At 44.4% G+C, this 23472-nt stretch overlaps 1 protein-coding gene across 1 annotated transcript in view; it reads right to left on the bottom strand.

Moving 5' to 3' along the window:
* LOC119658657 (serine/threonine-protein phosphatase 4 regulatory subunit 1-like) overlaps positions 1-23155 on the bottom strand; it is a 366002-nt gene extending 342847 nt beyond the window's left edge. The window contains exons 1-2 of the mRNA XM_038066204.1: positions 22975-23155; positions 2543-2633 (exon numbers count right to left, since the gene is read on the bottom strand). Of these exons, the coding sequence (XP_037922132.1) occupies positions 2543-2633; positions 22975-22984 (101 nt within the window). The 5' untranslated portion in view covers positions 22985-23155. The remainder of the gene's footprint in view (positions 1-2542; positions 2634-22974) is intronic.
* Positions 23156-23472: the final 317 nt, after the last annotated feature.

The raw sequence follows: 23472 nt of genomic DNA, 5'->3' as shown, positions 1-23472 counted from the left end.
ACATAGCATTGGGGACCTCCACATCCAAGCTACGACCGACACAGACTTCTACAAATACCTAGGCATCGCTATTTTATTTTCTTCCCGAATTTCGAGGAAAGTCGAAAGTACACCAATTTTGGTGGATTTTGATCGGATTTACAATAGGATTCAATGATGATCGGAACCAGCTGAGCGGGGCTTTGAGACCTCCAAACAGTGACAAGGAGGAATCGAACTGCTGGGTTGCACTGATGGATGAAAAAGGTTAATGCATTTATCTGCAACGGTGTTCTTTTCTGGATAATAAACAAGTATATGGCTGAAATGTGAAATAGTTGTGTATACTAATTTTGTTTTCGCTAGTTTCGAAATCCATGTTAAAGTAAGATTTTCATACATATCCTCATAATGTTGGGATTGTGCTCATACTTATATCGATTGCTACTTAATCTAATTTAGAATTCAGTGTTTCCTGAATATTTGTTGTAAAGCATTTCCATCTGGGTTTCGAAGATCCTTTCATGTTCCAAAGTCGACGTAAGAAACACCTTCAATTCTGCGAGGCTGCTTGAGGCACTGGATAATCTACCATACTTCAGGCTACCTATTGCGGATGTTAAGGGACTATTTAAATTGCCATACCCTACTCTACGAGACCCGAGAAGAACAGCGTGGAATGAAGTGACATCGGGGGCGACTTAGGGATCTATCCTTGGTCCGGACCTTTGGAATGCCTTATACGATAGCCTTCTACGACTCGAGATACTTGAGAATCACATCTGGTCGGAAACGCGTCGGAGCCAGCTGTAATGGTGATCGCGTAATCCCAATCGCTCTCAATGCTGCCGAACGGAGGCTTATATATCTGAGAAAAGGGGTGAAAAAAGAGCCCGTACTCTCTACGCATGGCAGCAATCCTGGGAAAGAAAATCCAGTAGTAGATGGACTGCACATCTCATAAAAGACGTGCGGCCGTGGTTCAATCGGAAGAACGATGAGGTTCTGAGTGAAATTATGCGGTGTTTCCAACGATTAATTAATTGAAATAATTAAAACTTGTTGTTTCTTTTTCGTTGGTGTGAATTTTTGTTCTTGCAAATACCGATATTTGTTGTTGTTTAATTATTTCAATTACAATGAAGTTGACTATAACCTAACCCAGGTGCTCAGCGAAAATGGGTATTTTCATTCTTATCAGCATACAATCGAAAAATCATGGTCGCCTGGCATTGCATTTATTGCAAGAACATAGTGGATGATGCCTGACACAACTTTCTTTTCTGCAGAAGGTGGAAGCGCCATCATCTTTCGAAAGAAGGGTGCATTGGGTTCTCGGACATCATAATCGAGACCATGCTGCAAAGCGAGGACACGTGGAGCCGACTGGCACGTTATACTCAAGGCATTCTTAACACAAAAAAGAGGTGGATAGTAAATGAGACACCCTGAGTCCACAGGGTTTTGCTCCTATACTGAATAGGCCTTAGGTAATAGGTTCCGAGTCAGAGTCCTAGACGCTCCAGGAGGATATTTTAGCAGGTAGTCTGTCTGAAACAGGACTCCTGCAATTTGTGCAACAACAGTCTTTCCATTTGAGGACTTTACCTTCCGCTCCTCTTCTCTAGCCCGTAAAACCCACATTGATACAATAGGGGCATCCTCCAATATTGTGCCTTGAGAATGGCAAGGCCCGGTGGGAGCCCCAAAAACCGCACCGCTTGAACATCTGAGGCAGCAGAAGCATCAATTGGGGATGTGATCCATTGTGGATGTTCCGTCTCGATCGCGAGACTCGGGTCCGGAACTTTATAGCTTCACGCACGCAGTCGAGCTGTTATTTTTTTTTTGTTTTACTTCCAACTTTAGCTTGCATATACCTTTCGCTAGGGTTATACGATGTGTTCAAAGTTTGTTTGGTTTTCAGATTTCGGCTTAAGGTCACTTGAAGTTTTGAAAAGTAACCAGTACTTTTTGGTCGATTTCGCAAACTTTTCAGGTTTTTAGGGTAGCTTTTTACCTCTGGGTTGATTCCAGCCGCTCAAAATGGTCGTTTGGCCACCGCCAAATCCACATTAAGCCATTACAACCTATCATAAGACAAACTGAAAGTTGCCTTTCATATTTGAGCAGCCCATGTAGAGCGTGAGGACGACAGGCACCCTACTCGCCTCAACCACCTCAGAAACTTCATTTTTAGTTCGTAAGTTTTTGACCAAAAACGGCATCGTAATTTTACCTTAGCCAGTGCTCTCATTGGATTGCGGACTCCCTGCGACTTGTTCCTATTCCTAATATAACAACACTAGGTACAATAACGCTCTCGATCGTATAGTCGTCCTTTGCAGAATAATAGTCCATCTCGCCTCTTTCGTTTTGTTCTTTTTCCCATTCCATTTCTAATGAGAATATACTTCGAGATTCAACTATTTTCACATTTAATGCTATACAAATGATAAACCCACAGCAGTATTCTCGTCGCAGCCCTTCTTCCCTGGATACCTTTCCACCTTCAATAAGGTGCCAGCCTGATAAAAACAAACAACGTCCATATACCACTTACCTTGTGCTGGGATTTGCATCCGTTGCGCAGTTAGTTAACGTTTTTGATATGTCTCCGTCTATGAGAAACACCTGGTTAGGGTTTTCGTTGTCTGTAATCAAGATAAAATTACAGAAGTTGAATTGAATGAATAATCGTTAATATAACTAAAAATACTTCGACATATTAGCGAAGAAAAAAAATATGTACATATATAAACGATAAGTTTTTTCTTAGAAGAATATTTGGAACCCTTCAAACAACTTTTCGATGGTATCCAAAGAAACTATTGAAAAAATCAGAAAAAAAAACGTATGACCCAGTTTGAATGAAATTATTCGACAAAAACGTTTGATAAACTCAACCTAATATTATCTGTTGTTGGGGAAATATGCACTCGAGTGACTAAATTCAATAAGATACGAAAAAAATATAAAAACCAGTCTCATCGTAACTCCATCAATTGTAGCAGTGACGACCACTATTTCCCTGAATCCAAATTATATAATTTTACATTTAAATTAGGAAAAACTCAGCACATTTCCTCTGAATTCTGAACATTCCAGGTGAAATTAGTTACTTTCTTGGCGGAAAAATGGAGGACAGACCAGACTGCGTCTGATTTTCGTTAAGTTTTTCAAAATTCAACTTAACGGATGAACATCTACTAAGTAAAGGAACAAACCCAGAGTAATTCCTCGTTACCGTAGACAACAACCTTTGGTATTTTAGATTCAAATCTAGACGTGGTTCGAAAACTGGCTACACATCGACGTTGGAAACCATCGACGGAGCGTAAGAACAGTCTTTAACGAAAACGATGCTCCACTTTAAAGAAAGTACAAGTAGTCAATTTGGTTGAACGCTAAAGATACATTTTAGTTCTATTTCGCGCTCCCGACTACGGGAATTTTTTTCGTTTATTTTGGTGTCCTCGCAATGTTGTTTGAGTACAAAACATTTCAAAATATTAATCTTACTAAAAAACAAGCTGAACAAAACAACACACATAACAACAGAGTTACAATCAGGAATCAGTGAATTCTCGCACTAAATCTAACAAAGATAGACCCTAACAGGGTTAACGATAGAAGAACAAGAACTATCTACTGTGTTTCGGGGAAACCCCAAATTAAGAAAGAGGAAGGAACGTGTCACTACAGTATGACTGGGCGTGTAACACCCGGGCATTTCAGGACTAGGTGGTGACTTCTTAATAGTGTTCAGTGTTAATCTAGTGTTCTAAGGATAGTATAGGTCCCAGGGCGAAACGTGAATTGGTGCCCACGATGGAGCATAAAACCTGGGAAACGCCTGTTGAACTGACAACAACAGCTCTACTACCAAACCCTATCTCCACCTCCACGAGGTGACCGCTGGCCGTTCTTTCTTCATGAAAAACTGCAGACGGAGAAGGATGAAGGCGAGTCTCCCGCGCCTACAAACTGGACAAATTGTAACAACTGGTCCTCTAGGTTGGGGGTTGGGTAGGGCTGACAACCCTACACGGAAATCAATTTGTTACGAAGCCACAACAGGAGCCTCGGACTAGACAGATAACACAATGACGAACCCGGCAACGACAAAGGAATAACGATTTGCACATTTTTTCATGTACAGAGATGAAGCTGCCAAGCAGCTAGCCGACACCCTGTTCCAATATAAGGCTGATGTAACAGAATTACAGGAGATGCGTTGGACAGGGACCGGTTTCCTGGAGAAGACCCGCTACATCGTATATTATAGCGGCCATCCAGTAAACCATGTGCTCGGAGTAGGTTTCTTAATAATAATAATAATAATCGTTGGCGCAACAATCCATGTTGGATCCGGGCCTTGAAGTGTGTTAGAGCACTTCATTCAAGACCTGCTGTTATCGGCTTTGAAAACATAAGCGAAAGGCTATACACTCTGCGCTTGCGAGGCAAATTTAGAAATATAAGCTTCATTAACGTTCACGCCCCTACAGAGGAGACTACAGAGTCGGAGAAGGACACCTTCTACGAGGCAGTAGAACGAACCCTCGCCAGAGTAACAGCAATATAGACTCGGATCAGCACAAATAACAACACCACCCAGAATCCCCTCTGACAATTAGGTGAGAGTTAACACTGAAGCCGTCCACAACACAGCCCTCCGCAACACCTATAGTAGGGAAATGGAGGCCGCAATAACCGCAGTCAACAGAGATCCTGGAGATGAAGCATCAACAAATAATCTTCACAATCACCTGAAGAACGTTATCATAAATACGGCAACAAACATACTTCGCCCCATCCGCAATAAGAGTCGGAACGGCTGGTTTGACGATAAATGTAAGCCAGCAGCGGAAAGGAAAAATGCTGCATACCGAGTAATACTGCGTTCTCAAAGAACGCGGGCACGCGCGGAGACTTATCACGAATTCCGGCGAGCGGAGAAGCGACTTCACAGACGGAAAAAGGAAACCTGGGAGAACCAACCAACAAGTCTGTGAACTCGAAAAGTACAGGGAGCAACCGCACCAGGCGCGCAAGTTTTACCAACAATTCAGCAGGATGAAGCCTTATGCACCTCGATGTTCATCCTACCGAGACAAAGAGGGAAATCTGATTTCCAACAGAATGAGCATATTGGAGCGATGGGTTGAGTACTTTGATAAGCTACTGAACAACCAGAACATCGGCGAGTTGGAGGTCCCGCCAACTGAAGACGACGGACAAATACTGCCACTACCAAGTATAGGAGAAACAGTCCGTGCAATTCATCGGCTTAAAAATCATAAGTCGTCAGGAGCCGATGGAATTACAGCCGAATTAGTTAAATATGGAGGCGACCAATTACACCAAGTGGTTCATCAACTTGTGCTCAAGGTGTGGGACAGCGAATCAATGCCTAACGACTGGCAAAGAGGCATTATCTGTCTCATACATAAAAAGGAAGATATCACACAGTGCAGCAATTAGAGAGGTAACGATGGAAAAACTGTTGGAATATGAACATCAGTTGCACCATCTCTTCATCGACTTTAAAACCACCTATAATAACATAGCCAGGGTAAAACTGTACACGGCCATGAGAGAATTCGGTATCCCGAGGAAATTGATAAGACTGAAATAAAAGCAGCAGGATCACTCTCAAGACCATTCGACATCAACGACGGTCTACGACAAGGGGATACTCTATCATGCGTCCTCTTTAAACTGGCCCTCGAGAAAGTGATCCGTGATACTGAGGTAAATGCAAGAGGTACGATCCTCTTTAATTGGACTCAACTACTGGCCTATGCAGACGATGTCGACATTATGGGAAGAACGACCCGAGACATAAAAACTGCCTTCATCCAGATCGAGCAGGCGGCAACTGATGCAAGATCTTGGGCTGCACATCAATAAAGGCAAGACAAAGTAGATGGTGGCAACGTCAGTACCAAAAACCACCCAACCAACAACATCAAACCGCACTGGCCAAACGGGCCAACCAACAACATCAAACCGCACTGGTCAAACGGAAAGAATAAAGATAGGAGACTTTGAAACCGTTGATAATTTCTCCTATCTAGGGTCGAAAATCACAACCGATAACAGCTATGATGATGAAATCCGCGCACCGTTATTGGCAGCCAACAGAGCCCATTTCAGCTTACAAAAACTATTCCGTTCGAAACGTCTCACCATAGGGTCAAAGCTCCTACTGTACAAAACAATGATCTTGCCAGTCCTTACGTATTCCTCGGAAAGTTGGGTTCTTAGCAAAAAAAATGGCGAACTCTTGGGCGCGTTCGAGAGAAGCATCCTCCCAAGAATTTTGGGCACCCTGCATGAAGATGGACAATTCCGTAGCCTACATAACGACGAAATCTATCAACGATACCATGACCGTCAGGTTGTGGATAAAATCCGGCTCAAGAAGTTACGGGCAGGTTACTTAATCCGTATGGATGAGGACGATCCAGCCCGGAAAGCCTATAGGGCAATATATATGGTAGAAAAAGAAGACGAGGTAGACCCTGCTTGAGATGGAGGGATGGCGTAGGTCAGGACGCCAGACAGCTTTTAGGGATATCGAATTGGTGGACCTCGGCGCAAAACCGGGATGTCTGGAGTTCTTTATTAAAGCAGGCCTAGACCGGATACCGGTTGTTGCGCCGTTGATGATGATGATGATTAATCTATTGCACACTGAGATAGTATCCCCCTTTGGACTTGGGATTCATTCACTCAAAGTACTCCCCGTTTGTCTTAAAAAGCGACCAACAAAGATAGAAACTTGTTGGCTAGCAGCCTGCAAATTTCGAGCCTCTCTTTCTATAGAAGCGTTATCCACGCCTTGGATATCGTTATTTTTTTAAATGTATGCATAATGCATCTTATGAATATTGTGTCCAAATTTCAAATCGACTGAAGTTGCGTTAAGCCGAATATTCTAGAGTACAAAATTTTAAATCACCTTTTTGAAACTTGCTGTTTTTGAAGTCCGTGTACACCATATCTCAAAATCTACTGTACCAATCGTTTTGAAATTTTGCACAGTGCTTCTTCACGTAATTCTCCAGGTATCTCTGTAAGCTTTTTTGTCTTTTGATATTAATTAATTACAATTTTTGTTTAGGGATTGAGTCTACTTGATGTCGGACCGGAACAAATGGAGAACAACTTGCTCCTACTCTTTATGGTCCACGGACTCCCTTTTTGGGTTTAATACACAAAGTTCTAAAATTAAAAGAGGGGCGAAGGCGGACACAGTTTCGTACGAGGGCAGAGGATCGAAAGGTGGGGCAGCGTCTGATAAGTTGCCTCTACCCTGCCAAGAAAAAATCTTATTAACATGAAATTTTTTCACTGAATTGACCTCCCCCCCTCCCACTTCTTAAGTGAAATTAGATGATAGAACTCTGCAAACTCCGCTATGGTATTTACATACCATGCAAATAAAGGAGGAGTGCTTCAGGCAAGGTACTTTGAACTATCCTCAGTAAAACAGAAATAAAATGCCGAGATCAAGGAAAGAGACAAATAAAGTATAGTGGAGTTTATTCCACTAAGCTAAGTCCTACTTGATCTCTCTTGGTGACAGGTCCCGCGACAGCCCGACCAAGCAAATGTGTCCAATGTCGTTTAAAACAAAATGATCGTGTTGAGATATCCCAAGCCTTGGAGAAATACTAGGGTGTTCACCTTGGGTGACGCGGCAGAACAGGCCCCGGTCCTGTCGAGAAATAGGCAAGGGTTGTTGACGCATGGACAGAGTCAGGACGCAAGTAAATGAGTCCAAACAAAACAAATACGTGTCTACACGCTAAATATTGGCACCTTCACTGCAAAGACCAAAAAACTCGTAAGAGCTCTTGGAATAGGTGCATTGATATCTGCGCTCTTCAAGAAATCCGATGGTCTGGTGCTAAAAAACATAGAACCTGACCGCGGCAAAAATGGCTATAAACTTTTCTATTTTGGTAGCTCAAACACTCAATGCGATGTTGGCATTGCCATCTCAGAGGGTTTCCGCGATATCATTAAAGAAATTAAAAGATTTAATGATCGGTTACTGAATTTCACCATTATATCAGTCGAACGATTCACTTCTTCACCGGATACGCACGTCAGGCAGGGTGGCCCGATGTCGAAAATATACTTTTCTGTAAATTCTCGACCTGTAACTTACCTGCCGATGATTATATCGTCATTGCAGGTAATCTTAATGGCCATGTGGATGAAAAATAGAGTAACAAGTGCAATGAAGGAAAACGGTTTGGAGCACGCAATGACGGTGGCGAACGTATAGTCGAACACTCATGATCTTCCTATATTTTATAGTGGGAACATTAAAGCGCAAATCGACTATATTCTCATAAGACGCCGACATTTTATCACCGTCATTAACTGGAAAGCCTTTCTCTATGAGACCATCGCACCTCAACATCGGTCGTTGATTGCTGTCTTGCGAATCAAATCACCGATAAAACGTGAAGGTCACACTGGCCCGCCACGAATTAAATTGTGGCGATTTTGTGACAAAAGAGAAGAAGCGATGTCACTTAAGCGATAGCCACTGTCGAAGAAACATGGAACCAAACAAAACGCGTAATCCACAAAGCAGACTATGCAATCCGCGGGGTCACCAAGCCTGGTAAGCAGTTCATCAACCGAAATACTTGGCTTTAGAATGTAGGTCCGTGAAAAGAAACACTTCTACCATCAGTTTCTTCTCGATAAAACACTGACAAATAATTGACAAACTTACAAGAATACCCACCGAGAAGCAAAGAAAGCGATCGCTTTTACCCGAGCAGTCCATTGTAAAGATTAAGGAAAACTGGACACGCGAGAGAGATCTACATCGGCTTGTAAAAAGCTGACACGAACGCACACAGGATATCGAACACTTCTGTTGCGTCAATGATATGGTATTTTGCTAACCGATTGACGATCCGCGATGGATAAATGACGAGAATATTTGGAGGAGATTTCAACTGAAGAATTTGTCCATCTTCCGCTTCCGCAAGGACTGCCGACATTTAGGAAAATTCCCCGTCAGCTCCATTGGTGCTCAAGGTCGCGGCGAGGAAGACGGGGCAGCAACCCTGTTGACCAAATCAAAACCAAGGAGCTATGGAGAACCTCCTCATAGTGGCACCGGGAAACGCTGTATTCACTTTGGCTTGCTCAGACCCGAGTCTGCACGGTGACTCATCCGAAGTGGTTTCTGTCACGAAACCTTACCAGGGGTCTACTGATACCATGGGAACCGGGATAGCCCCTGGATTCTCAAGTTTCATTAGAAATCCTGGAGCATGTGAATTCAGCTCGGTTGTTTGCGGTTGGCTCCATTGTGGGAGCTTCATGGGGTTTGTTGGTTACGTTCAAGTGGTGTTGAAACACGGGTGTCATATTCCAAAGTTCAGTAGCGATTTAGGTAGGTCTTGCATCCAACAGTATGAGTAAACTAAGCCGCGCACTCAGTGTAACTGGTAGCGTTGTGCTTATCTCAGTGGGGCTCTGATTGTGATCACAAAATCAATCTGTGTCTTGAGAAGACCGTGGGATTAAGTCCACTGGACAGATGCTCACGTTAAACCAATAGAGACATAATATCAGCGCCATTAAGTCGAGGAAGCAATAGAACCAATGAAATCGGGAAAAGGAACAGAGCCTGACTACATGGCAGCTGAGCTCTGGAAAGCGAGGAGTTGGGACCCAACACTGTAGCCTGTGTGGACATGCAATTCGCGCTGATGAAAACTCACACACCAAGATTGGTCTGGACATCGAAATCAATGGGAAACGACAAAAGTCCGACTGAAACAACGTTGGTTTGATATATTAGATGGTGATTTGAGAGCCTCTCAACTGAATCCCGATCAGACGCATGACTGAGCGAAATGGCACAACCGATCACGATGAGCCGACCCCGCTTCTGAACGGGACAAAGAATTAAGAAGATGCGACTATCACTTGAAATGTGAGAAATGTTCATCATTCTGATGGCCGGCGTATGCACGACAGCAAATTAGATAAGCAATTTCGCATTATAAAAGAAACATTGAAAATAAATTCGTTCAGTTACTCTAAGGAGGACGGAGTTTCAGTTCATTCCAAGTCAGTCAGCAGGTCTTGTGAAGACATTGAGAACTAAATGGTTAAGACATACACGCAAATGAAATTTGTAACAAATCAAAGCAAAAAGGCCTTGATCATTTTTGGTGACCTCGACGTGATTCTTCTTTCTTCCCATGAGAGATTTCCATATTGTCGGTCGGTATGGCCCTAGACTCGTTGACAGGCCAACAGTAGACCACGGCAGTGGAAATCAAACGACTGGTCAGAAATTATAGAAAGGTCCTTCTGACAGGAAGGATCTCAGTTATTTGAAAAACCGAGTTGATCAAATTGACGGGCTCTGGAACAGATTTGACACTACAAACATTCAAGTTCGCAAAATCTACAGCCAAGGCCAAGGGTATTATGAGAAGATTAGAATCCATCAGAGGTCAGGCAAAGAAATCCAGCTTAAAATCGTTTCTTCTTCTGCTTTTTTTTCAGACCAAGTTATAGGAGATTAGAATTTCGCACAGCTAAACTAGCGACAGAACTAGCAAACAGAATAAGAAAGGACCTCCGCTTGACATGAGAAGCGATCTGTTTGTGGAGCGTTTCCATTGATCTATTCTCATTCCTCTTCGCTCCAAACATTTGTAGTGAATCGGGAATCACGTATCCAACTCAGAGAATCTCTGGAGTGGAGACAGGTAAACTCGAAGGAAAATCCAGCAGATCTTCTTCTTTTTCCTTAACTTATGGTTCCATGGTCCCATATTTCTCTATGGTTCACTGTTTCTAATGATGAGAGAAAAAAGACCAACCTCCCTACACTCAACGGAACATGCAAGCGTTCCATAAAAAGAGTAAATCATAACAACTCCTTCAGAAAATTACAACATATCACCAGCCGTATGGCTTAGGTTACTCGCAGTAGTGGGCGAATTCAAGAATCTAACGTCAAAGAACTTGACGATGCGACAGTAGTTATTATCAAATTCAAGCAGACCCAAGTTTTTGGAAAGAAAATTGATCCGTCAATTAATTAATTAAATAAATAAATAAATAGACAGGCAAGGAATAGTAATTAATCTTCCATACGATGCCAAACATCGAAAGCTATTTTCTTGGGGACATCCAGTTACGATATTACTATTGAGCGCCTTACATAAAGAACACAATCACGCAGGACCACGAACTCTTCTTACAATCGCACTATAAAGATTTCAGCCAACTAAGAGACAAAAATTGAGATAGTAATGACAGTCTAGGGACGCTAGCCCAGAAAGTTAATTTGTGAAGTTATGATGTCCCATCGCTCGAGGATGAAATGGCAATAAACCAAAACATGCGGATATGGACTCTTCCCCCAAACATCAGCAAAACCAAACAGCGCTAAGCTTGTCGTCTTCCCAGGGAACTTATTTTTCCAGTACCTTCCGTCCCTGCTTTTGAGGTGATCTTTGATGCAGGATTATTTTAGCTATTATTTTTGCGACGGAAGATCAAAGATCCAATTGTCACACTCAAAACGGGTCGCCTTCTTTGAAATCTTGACGATCATCCCCTCCTTCCACTCTCTGGGAAAGGTCTCGAATTTCCAAGATTTCCGTACGAGTGGAAGTAACAGATCAGCGACAACTGCAAGTGCAGCGATAATTAACTTCGCGGGGAGACCGTCAAGCCCAACGGGTTTACACCGTTTGAATGCATTGATGGCCGAAATGCTTGAAGGAGCAGTCCATATCTGTATGTTACGATGGCTGGCCGTTTTATCCACAAAAGGAGGAACCTTACCTGATGTGCAACGGTTAACAATTATGGAGAAGTGTTCTTTCCACTTCTTCAGTTGTTCAACATCGTAAATGACAAGTCTACCGTTGACGTCCTTCACAGGACCATCGAAAGTTTTGCGACCACATACAAGCTCTTTCGTGATGTGGTATATGGTATATTCCTGAAATCATTGCGATCGGTGACATCTTCCGCTTCCCTGACCAGCAATTCTCCCTTATCACATCGTACACTGCGCTGAGCTCCTTGGGATTTCGCTCGGTATCGGATTCGAGCACATCACGCACGCCATTATTCACAGCGATCAGCAGAACCTTCAATCCCTTCCGTTCATCGATCCACTTCCGCGATTCCGCAGTCAGCCAGAGCTTATGACGGCCGACGACCTGTATAGCACCCGAGAAAAGATCATTTTTAATGGCGGCCCAATACTCATCGATATTCTCAGGCAGGTTACATAGTATATCTGCCGTCCGATCAGCAAGGTTGCTCCCCCTGTCGAGCGATAGCTGAGTCCTAAAAGCGGTCGATGTTGAACCTAGGGAGTCGACCATCAGATGGTGATCCCTTTCGATGCCAGCACCTCTCTTGTTACGCTCTTAAATGTATATTTGTTCGCGAAGTGGACGATCTGATTGCTCTCACGGCGTCGTTGAGTTTCAACTGACCTTATGGCAGGCTCTGTGCACGAACAATGTGACACCAATGACGAGGCGGTGGAAGCTACAGGAATCCTTGAGCCCCCATCGTCATGGTTGCGGTTTCCAAGACCGTGTTTCCCGATCACATGTCCAAGCAAGTTGTGGTCAGATCCCGCCTTGGCATTAAGATCACCCATCACGATCCCAACGGCACCTCTAGGTGACCTCCCGTGAATTGCGTTTTTTGCTCTCCACTATATCGGAAGCCTTTGTTAGTGCATATTGCACAACTTTGATGCTCCTTAACTTGGACCAGGATCTCGTAGTTAGAAGTCTGTCAGAAACCGGCTCCCAAGCCAAGAGAGCGTGCCCAGGCCGCAAGAGGGAGAGGAGAACTCTCCAGAGCCCCAATATTTTCCTTCGCTTAGGCCCAGAATTTGCAGCTTATATCGCTGAAATTCCCGCTCAAGTTAGATTAAGCGAGCATGCTGAGGATCCTCACTATCGTTGACGAGGATCGTGCTCACATTCCAGACACCAATCATAGTCCGTCTCCGATAAACAAATCCTTTGCGGTTTGGATTAGGATAGGCAACTTAAAGGAATAGAAGCTTGTGTGGTAGCAATCTGCAAATTTAGAAATTTTCTTGCTAACGAAACGTTTTTCAATCCTCGGAATAGGGAACACTTATCGGTTACAATTTTCGCCTACCCTCCGCGGACACGAAATTCGGAATGTGCTTATCACCTCAACAACGGTGCGAAGGCTCAGAATACTCGTTTTCTCCAATTTGAGCGAGAGTTCCAGTGTTAAAAGTTGTGCATCCTCGTCCTAAGCAAGGTAAGATGGTGCGACTCTGGAAAGCACTCCCCTCCCCTTTGCAGCACTGGGCGGAAAGCCTGATAGAAGTAACCCTGAACCCAACAGTAACTACGATATATACTTTTCGCTATATAGCCGCCGATATCGTACGGGATACTTGCGAGATTCCGGTCCAAAATGTGGAACATCTTAATAGAAGAGTGCCTCATTATTCATTAGGTTTTATCTGGCGGATAACGTACCAACAATCAGATCGACCACATCGTTATCAGCAGTAGATTTGGAAGTTGTCTTCGGGATGTGCATAACAGGAGGGGCACTGATATTGACCTCGAAAGGAAACATCACTTGATGGTCGATTGCGTCTTGACATCAAAACCTCCAACAAATGGTTGACTTACCGTGCACTACTCTATGAGACTGAAGCACTTCAATTCGAGATGCTTCGCTACCAACAAAAAACTATAAACGGGACATCCTTCATGACTCCTCAATCATCAACTCCAGTTGTAAGATATGCAACTATGAAGAGGAGGCCAGTATGCCCAGCAGTACCAACTACACTGGCCAGCGTAACCTAGGTACGTAAGTTGAGTTTATTAATAGTATTCCCTATAACGTTACCATATTTTATACCCCACTAAGATAGTGATGTTTGAGCTAGAAACCTACAAGTTTCGAAACTTTCCTGCAAACGAAGTGGCATCAACGCTTCGGATAAATACAGATTTATTTGTTACGACCTTCGGTTATACCATGAAGCCATGAATTGTTTCTTGAAATGTATGGGCCACCATTAAAAATGTTTTTTTTTTGTGGAGCGCACTCGTGTCGTCGGTCATCTCCCAAAACCAGGCGAACTGCACAATCGTGAAGGCGGATCGATGAACACAAGGAATTAAAGGGTTTATTGATAACCTAGATTCGTAGCGAACGCGAGAAATTTCGAAAGGTGCAACATAGTGTACGCCATGACAAAAAAAAAATATTATTGCGCAAGCAGGAGGTGCCGCAAATAATAAAGATTTCATAACCACACATTGCATCACAAAAAAACTGGCAGATAGCCGAAAATGATGTTCATCTCGGCCGGGGGCTGGGTCTCCCTGTGGAATTGTTGATCACAGATTTTGCAATTGCCGCAGAGCTGCTACTTGCATTTATGCAAAAGTCCTGGAAATCCCACATCTTCCGATGGTCGTCAAAATTCCGAAGGACACCCGTCTTGAGTACTGACTGATTTCCGCTCTAAATCCTCCTGCAGTGACCACATCAACACCCTGCTTATCATCTTGGAACATTGTGAGGAGTATAAACATCCGTTTTACCTGCTTTTTGCCGATTTCTAGAACGAACGGAATCTTCTGGTGAAATCTTGTAGTTGCTGGTTCAGACGCACTTCCCTGCCAATAAGGAACACCGTGAGTCAGAGCCTGGTTTGGAGGGTATGCAATCCCAGTCATATGAGACTATCAAGCCGGTAATTACAGAGGATGAAATCGACTGGGCTCTAAACAGCTTCTGCGCATATAAATTCTCAGGGTCCAGAGGGCATAATGCCAGTCTTGTTACAGATGCAGCAACATAGGGCTGTGTCGTGGCTCGTCAACTTGATGATATTAATGTCAGGGATGATTCTCTCCATTATGAGTGGTATCATGAAAAGTGTGCTTGTGGGCTGCAAGATGCGGACTAGGCATAAACCCAACCAAAATGGAAATGATGCTATTCACCACCAAGACAAGGGTATCCGAATTCCGGCTCCCGCGGCTGAATGAACAAAGATTGGTTTTTTCCTTCAATGTAAAGTATCTGTAATTCTGGAACGAGGCTAAATTGGAGTTTCAACATAGAACTGCGGGTTAAGAAGGTTTGTATAGCCTTCTATGCCTGCAAGATAAGCTTTTCAAAGAAATGGGGCCCCCGGAGTAGTGCTCGGAGTAGGTTTCTTAGTCAGCCAAAAAATGAAACCTGCTGTAATCGGCTTTGAAAATATAAGCGAAAGACTATTCACTCTGCGTTTGCGAGGCAAATTTAGACATATAAGCCCCATTAACGTTCACGCCCCTACAGAGGAGATTGCTGAGTCTGAGAAGAATACCAATGATAACGGACTGCGGATTATTCAGTTAGCAGTATCGTACGAAATGGTTGTTGGAAGTACCTGGTTTGTGCGGAAAGATGTCCACAAACATACGTGAGCCACTCCAGACGGGGCCAACTAAATTGACCACGTGCGGATTGAACGCACCACCTCTCAGCCTTGATGAATGTCAGAACATATAGGGGGGCCAATATAGACTCGAATCTCCATGTCGTTGGCGTAGTGCTCCGGGCTCGAATTACAACACCACCTAAAATCCCCTCTGACAATCATCTCCTCTGAAATCAGGTGAGAGTGAATACTGAAGCCATTCACAACACAGCCCTATAAGGAGGAAATGGATGCTGCAATAAAAGCAGCTAATAATGTCCTGGAGATGAACCATCAACAAATGATCTTCACAACCACCTGAAGAGCGTTATCATTGATACGGCCACAAACATACTTGGCCCCAGCCTCAAGAAAAGCCGGAACGGATGATTCGACGATGAATGCAAGCTAGCAACGGAACATAAGAATGCCGCATACCGAGCAATATTGCATTCTCAAAGAACGCAGGGACGTGCAGAGACTTATCACGAATTCTGTCGAGCGGAGAAGCGACTTCATAGACAGGAAAAGGAAGCCTGGGAGAACCAACAACTCTGTAAACTCAAAAAGTGCGAACAACCGCAGAAGGTGCGGAAGTTTTACCAACAAGTCAGCAGGATGAAGCCTTAAACACCTCGCTGCTCATCCTACCGAGACAAAGAGGGAAATCTGATTTCTGACAGAATGGTGATAATGGAACGATGGGTTGAATATTTTGATGAACTGCTCAACAACTAAAATATCGAGGAGTTGGAGTTCCCGCCAACTGAAGACGACGGACAAATGCTGACACCATAAAGCATGGAATAAACAGTCCGTGCAATGCATCGGCTTAAAAACCATAAGTCACTAGGAGCCGATGGAATTTCAACCGACTTAATTAAATATGGAGGCGACCAACTACACAAAGCAATTCACCAACTGATGCTCAAGGTGTGGGACAACGAATCAATGCCTGACGACTAGGAACGAGACCTTATCTGTCCCATACATACGAAGGCAGTTATCACACGTTGCAGCAATTATAGAGGTATCACGTTGCTGAGTACCATCTATAAGATATTTTCCGCTAACTTGCTAGGTCGCCCAGAACATCATTGGCCCAACGCTTGAAAGTCAAAGCTCTTACTGTATAAGACAATGATCTTTCCAGTCCTCATGTATTCCTCGGAGACTTGGGTTCTTATCAAAAAAAAAGTGCGAGCTCTTGGCCGCGTTCGAGAGAAGAATCCTCCGAAGAATCTTTGGCACCCTACATGAGGATGGACGATTCCGTAGTCTACACAATGACGAAATCTATGAACGATACCACGACTATCTGGTTATGAATAAAATCCGGCTCAACAGGTTGCGGTGGGCGGATCACTTTATCCGTATGGATGAGGATGATCCAGCCCGGAAAGTGTATGAGGACAATATATATGGTAGAGAAAGAAGACGAAGCAGACCATGCCTGAGATGGGGCGATGGCGTAGGTCAGGATGCCACGCAGCTTTTAGGGATATCGAATTGGTGGACTTCAGGGCAAAACCGGTTTTTCTGGAGTTCCTTACTAAGGCAGGCCTAGACCGGATACCGGTTGTTGCGTCGTTGTTGATGATTAATCAACAACGTTATTACAAACGCCAACAAGGAAGCCTTGATAGGCATTGGGTTGGAGGGATATCTTAAGCGTTAGATAATATTGATGCCAAAAACCAGGGAAATCTAGTCGGACCTGGGAGGAAACCCCGTGACAAGAGCTGGCAGCAGAGGCACTGTGGCACCATCTCTCTGGAGCTCTGGTTGATAGTGATGGACGAAATTTTGCAGATGTTGGAGAGAAGTGGGACGAAGGTGGTGGCGCATGCCAACGACTTGGTGATTTTGATGTCAGGGGTGGTTCCCTCCATTATGAGTGGCATCATGAAAGGAGCTTTGGGAAAACTGTCTGTGGACCGCAAGATGCGGACTTTGCATAAATCCAACCAAAACGGAACTGATACTATTTACCACCAAGACAAGGGTGCCCGAATTCCGACTCCCGCGGGTGAATGAACAAGAATGGTTAATTGGAGTGCGGAGATATTGATCGCTTACATGGAAGGAGTGTTGTGATAGTTTGCAGAGGAGTGCGGAGTTATTGATCGTTTACGAGGAAGGAGTTTTGTGATCAGAGGAGTGAGTAGTAATGGAGTAAATCATTGGAAGGGGTAAGTGATCGTTTACAGAAGAGTGAGTAATAGAGGAGTAGGCTAAGTTCATTATAGCACTTTTTTAGCATAAGTAGAAAAAGTTAATAAAAAGTGTTAAATGTGTGAAAGGGTGTTGTTTCCTTTTTTGAGAACGAAGCACTCCCCGGTGTTAGAATAAAGGATTATTTCCACAGATACTCAGCAGCGAGGGACAGGAGATCGTCACTCCCAAAGAAATATGCGCGCCTAGTAGAATACTAGGCTGGACTTGGGATGACCTGTGCCATGTTTTTTAATACTCCCAAACAATTGGTCCGTCGAGTCGGATAGGATCCCAAACAATTGGTCCGTCGAGCCGGATAAGATGCCACTCCTTCACGTAAGTGTCTACAAATGACTTGTAATTTATTATTGAAATAAAGTGAATTTCATTAAATTTTGTGTGTTCGTGTTGTTAATAAAATTAAAGTGCGTAGTGAAAAGACTACAAACTTGTTAGTGTTCCGCTGCGACAATACTGAACGGCACGTATAGTACATCGGTAAAATTATCGGTTCTTTGTTTGTGCTAGAGCAACATAGGAACGTTCAGACCAAAGGAAAGTCCCCTACGTTTCCAGTGCACCATTTTGTTGTTACGTGCGCGCGTTCAGACCAAAGGATAGGTCTTTACAGTGTTGCGCTTCCCACGTATTCAGTGCCCCGTTCAGAGTATTGCCATTGCGGAGTGGAAATCACTAATTTATTGTTGCGGCGCTCAAATTAAGGGCGCAAAACTATTATTGTTGAGACGTTCAAATTAAGAGCGCAAAGTTATTATTGTTGCGGCGCTCAAATCAAGGGCGCAAAATTATTACTGTTGAGGCGCTCAAATTAAGGGCGCAAAGTTATATTATCGTCGCGGAGCTCGGCATTATCGCGATCTTCAAATTTAGCCAGAATGGAGATTCAGGCAATTATTGATGCCCAGCAGGAAAGGGTCACAAAACTTGAAAGTGTGAGGGAGTCCCTAGTCAAACTCCGGCAAGAAAAAAGGACGCGAGAGCGTTTTGCTGCGGAATGGGAAGAAATGCAACAGCTTTATTGGGATTTCCTTGCCGGCCACAGCCACCTTCTTCGCCAAAATGCTTCTAAGGATATTACTTATTTTCGAGAAAATAAATTCTCCGTAATGATCGGTATTTACAATGCAACTAAGGAGCTGATTGGGCGTGTTCATCGCGATCTCATTCCTGAAAGCTCTCCCGTCGATGTAGAATTCACAGGTGGTAGGACAACATCAAGTCCGCGCCCCGGACCTTCAGCCGAGCTTAATGATGCTCGAGGGGAGACGGAGAACGCGACAAAACAACCGGAAAACTTGTTCTCTAGAGAATGGTTCCCCAGAACATGCCTTTTAGTGACATACCGTTGCCGACAAGAGGTTTCGGGCTAAGAAGCTCCGAGACCGGAGGCATTCCTTATTGGAATCGCGGCCATAGACCTCGTCCTTGTCCGCCAGTTGCTGATATTCCTTCGTTTGATGGGGACCTTCGTCACTTTGAGTCTTTCCGCAGTATTTTTCAATCAGTCTATGAAGGATCTGATATTGGGCGAGCAGAGAGACTAACGATGCTGCAGAGCAAATTCAAAGGTGATGCGAGGAGAGTCGTAGATCACTTAGGAGTGCATGGGGAGAACTACGAGAAGGCCTGGGAACTTCTGGATCGACGCTACAGTAATCCTCCGGCGCTGGTAGAAAAGGAGATCCAGGCCCTCATAGATCTTCCCCAGATAGTGTTACAAGACCCCAGCACCACTGGCGTAAGTTTTTGAAATGCGAGTTTTGTCATGGGCAGCATGAAACAGTATTGCATCCAGGCAAAGACCAATCGGGCGGGTCACGCATGCAAGGGAGTATTTCTCATCACGCGGAAAACTCTACAAAACTTGCCCATTCCGAAACTATCTTGCCCACAGCTGTAATAAAGATAAAGGCAAAGGATGGAAGTATAATTTCAGCTCGGTGCTTGGTGGACCAAGGTAGCCAGAGCAGCTATATCACTGAGGAGTTAGTTCAAAGGCTGCGACTAACTAAGAAGAGAACCAATGTGGAAGTATCCGGGGTGGGGGGAGTATCCGCAGGAAGAGTGTCCTCAATTGTCGGGTTAACTCATAGCTTAGAGGACGGTTCAAACGTGGAGATGAAGGCGCTGGTAGTCAAGCGAGTTACCAAAGGGGGTCTTCCTCGTCCACCTAGGGGAATTAGTTCATTGTTCCCAAGGAAGAGGCTGGCAAATTCGATTACAGATCACGCCTCGCATGTTCCGGTTCTTCTAGGTTCCAATGTCCTTCCTCAATTATTTTTGGAAAGAGTGGAAGTTGTGGAAGGATTTTTAGCTCAAAATACTCGGCTTGGATGGGTAGTATCTGGTTCTGCAGCACTGCCTGCTTCTAAAGTTACGGCCCCATATGTCTCCTTGGAGGAACTTGAACAAAACCTAAGGTCTTTTTGGGACATGCCCATTGACAAAAATAAGAGGGTTGAATTGGATGAGGAGCGATGTGAACATCTATTCCAATCACAGCAATATCGAACTGAAGCCGGTCGGTATGTTGTACCAACCCAGGCGGCCAGGAGAAACGATGGTTAAAGAACGCCGAACTCAAAACGAAATCGGACGAGTTCATGTCAGAATATCGGGACTTGGGTCATATGGAAGAGGTCCCTACTGAGCTCCGAGGTGATACTAGTGGAGACGTTTATTACATACCATAATTGAGTGTGATTCCGCCCGATGAGGAGACGAAATGGGTAGTAAAATACGCCTTCTAAATGGATGACTTGTTGTATAAAAAATTTCGGTAACATTGGAGAAAGGGAAGATGTCCCTAAGGGAGTGGGTCAGCGACCATAGGGAAGTGTTGGAAAACATAGATAGATCGCGGCAAATTGATTCCTTTGTAGAGTTGCAAAAGGCCGAGAGTGATTTAAAGATCCTGGGGTTGCACTACAACCCTCAAAAAGATTGCTTTCAGTATAGTATCAAGGTGAGAAAAATTATCTGGGTCTAATCCTGGAACGAAGCTAAATTGGAGTTTCAACATAGAACTGCAGGTTAAGATGGTTTGTATGGTCTTCTATGCCTGCAAAAGAAGCTTTGCAAAGACATAAAGCCCGGCTGAGGATTATTCTGCGTACCCATCTGTGGCACGTCTCATCCTAACGTACGGCTCTGTGGTATGATAGCAAGCTCTGAACAAAAAGTACAAAAGAACGAAGCCTAATTTGATATTACCAGAACTGAAGTATTGCTTGGCAGATTCTCTCAAAGTACTCCTCTCCTTAGACATCCAGAGTAAATACGTTATAGCGGGCAGTGCTCTCAGACTATGGGAGTCCGGATATTGGACAGTGAAACCTTACGTCCATAGTAACATCCTAAACGAATTACCTCGAGACCGTGGGCATTCCCCACGGACTGCACCACCCGCAAGCCGAACTTCACGAGAAACGTTGCTGTGGCCTATTCAACCAGGGGCCAGGCGGGGCTCTGCTCTTGGCAGACTGTCGGCAAGCATAGTCTATCTCCCGCCGACGATTGTCAAGGGTAGAATCTATTCGCACTACTTAGTAATCTCGGGCCTCTCCTGAACTACGTAGAAAGCATCCTTCTCCACTATATTGGAAGTCTCCTTTAGTGCATAGAACTGTAAAATTGTGATGCCCCTTACCTTGGACCGGGATCATGCAGTCAGAAACCGGCCCTCAAATCAAGAAAGCGCACTTTACAGTAGTTGCCAAAAACAACCCAACACCGGATTCATGTCTGCTAGAACTTGGTTTTCCAGAGTACAAAAGCAAGTTGCCGCAAGAAGGATATAAGTACTCTTCAAAATTCCACCACCTTAGCTCGCTTAGGCCCAAAATGTCCAGCTTATATCGCTGGATTTCTGGCCAGAGCTGGAGAAAGCGGCATTCTGTGGACTCTCAACTCTTTTCCTGGAGTGTACGCACATTCCAGAAACTAATCATAGACCGTTTTTGATAGACAAAGGTCTTCGGCGAGAAATCAATCCCTTTTGATGTTTGAGTATCAATAAAGTTTCGAAATTTGCAGGTTTCCTGCCAAGAGATTTGTATCTCTTCTAATCGCCTTTTAAGACAAGCAAGGAAGGTTTTATTCACAGGGCTTGGATGCTATTTATTGCGCTTTTAGCCAGTCTGAATTAAAGGGAGTTTTCTGATGGTACGCCACCATTTGATATTTAGATATTCACAGCCGATTCTGGCCTCATTCCCTATTTCGTGGCAGCTCACATATCCTGTCGACCGTGGTCACCCTTCCAGTCAGATCCTTTCACAAAATTCTTGGCCACAGAACAGAACCCTTTCTTCATCTAAATCGAAATCTCTTCACAGTAACTATGAACCACCCCAACCGGACGATAATCAAATTAGCGACGTTCGCCATGAATGCTGCAGTGAAGACACTTCCTCCCGCCACCAACCGGAGAAATGCTCCCGTGACGGACTCAATTGCGCAGCTACTTTCCACTTATCTCCCTGCCCGCTCCGGTCGTAGGCTCCTCGTCTTGTAACGAGCAGGACCGCCGGACGTCTTCACTGAATAAATAAACAATCCAATGTCGCCCGACGGGCAAAAAACACCAAAAGTTATCTGAGCCGCGGCGATTCAGATTTTCTGAATGACCTCACCAATCTTTGGAATCGCAAGGTATTGTCTGGCCCGATTTCGGCTGTATCGAATGAAAATCACTTTTTTGTGGAACTGCATGAGCTAGCATAAAAAATAACTGGGGCACTGAACCATCAAAAGGTAAACAACGACATATTGCGTAGAATTGTTACAAAACCACTCGCACTGCCTGGACGAGGCCTGGGTCGGCCGCGCCAGGACCACTGCAGCAGGTGCCCGGGTTGCTCCGGGAGATGGTTGGAAGCCGAACGCAGGGACCCTGGCCATTTTCGTCTCACGAGCCAGAAAAATGTTTATCCAGGGCGAATGCAGAGCGCACCAAGGGGGCCCGATCGGAGCCATATTCCCACGAAAATAGACAAAACCACCCCCCGAACGCGGGCCCAACGGTCCTTCCGACCCGGCACATTACCACAGAAGCGTCCCACAGTGTTCATTGTCGGCTCGGCCGCGCAATCTTTCCTCGTTCATTTGCTGTTCAGTTTCAATTTCTCTCCATTAGAAAATTTTGACAATCCCCGCGACATAACCTCACTCCTTTATCGCCACTTTGTTTTAGACGAGTCCATGCAACACATTCACCGTTTTCCACTCGCTTCTCTACCACTTACCATACATCATCGATCTCGTAGCGTAGCTGGACTCTTCCACCGAACAAATTCTACTCGACGGCAACAAGATACACCGCAAAAACTAACAAGTTTTCAGATTTTTCTTACAAAGTCGCAGTCGAATATTTGCCAAAACAAACTTCGCGTACAAGTTGAGAAAAGCGGCACAGGGGCGCTGACGGCGCTCGACGGTAGAGAGAATGGGATTTGTTTTCAATGGAATCTTCGTGATGTTGCCAGATATTGTGCCGTGCGGTTGCGGCAGTGATTCTCAAAGATCGAATGTTGCTTTCAAATATGAATTTAGTTGTTGCTCCGAATTAGTGCAATGTCGGTTACAGCGAAGAAAACAAAATGAATGCCGTTCTTCCCCTTCGAGATGGGAAATGACTTGTCGTGCAAGGAAAACCGCTTTTCCGGCCTTGTCGGGTACCCTTGACTTGGCGACAGCTGTTGTATTCAGGGGCACATTCGATTTAAGCCTGAATGTATGCAGGA

This window comes from Hermetia illucens, chromosome 6 (genome assembly GCF_905115235.1).
Source record: "Hermetia illucens chromosome 6, iHerIll2.2.curated.20191125, whole genome shotgun sequence".
Lineage (NCBI taxonomy): Eukaryota > Metazoa > Arthropoda > Insecta > Diptera > Stratiomyidae > Hermetia > Hermetia illucens.
The sequence above is the reverse complement of the archived record's forward strand: the minus strand, read 5'-3'. Positions and strand labels throughout refer to the sequence as shown.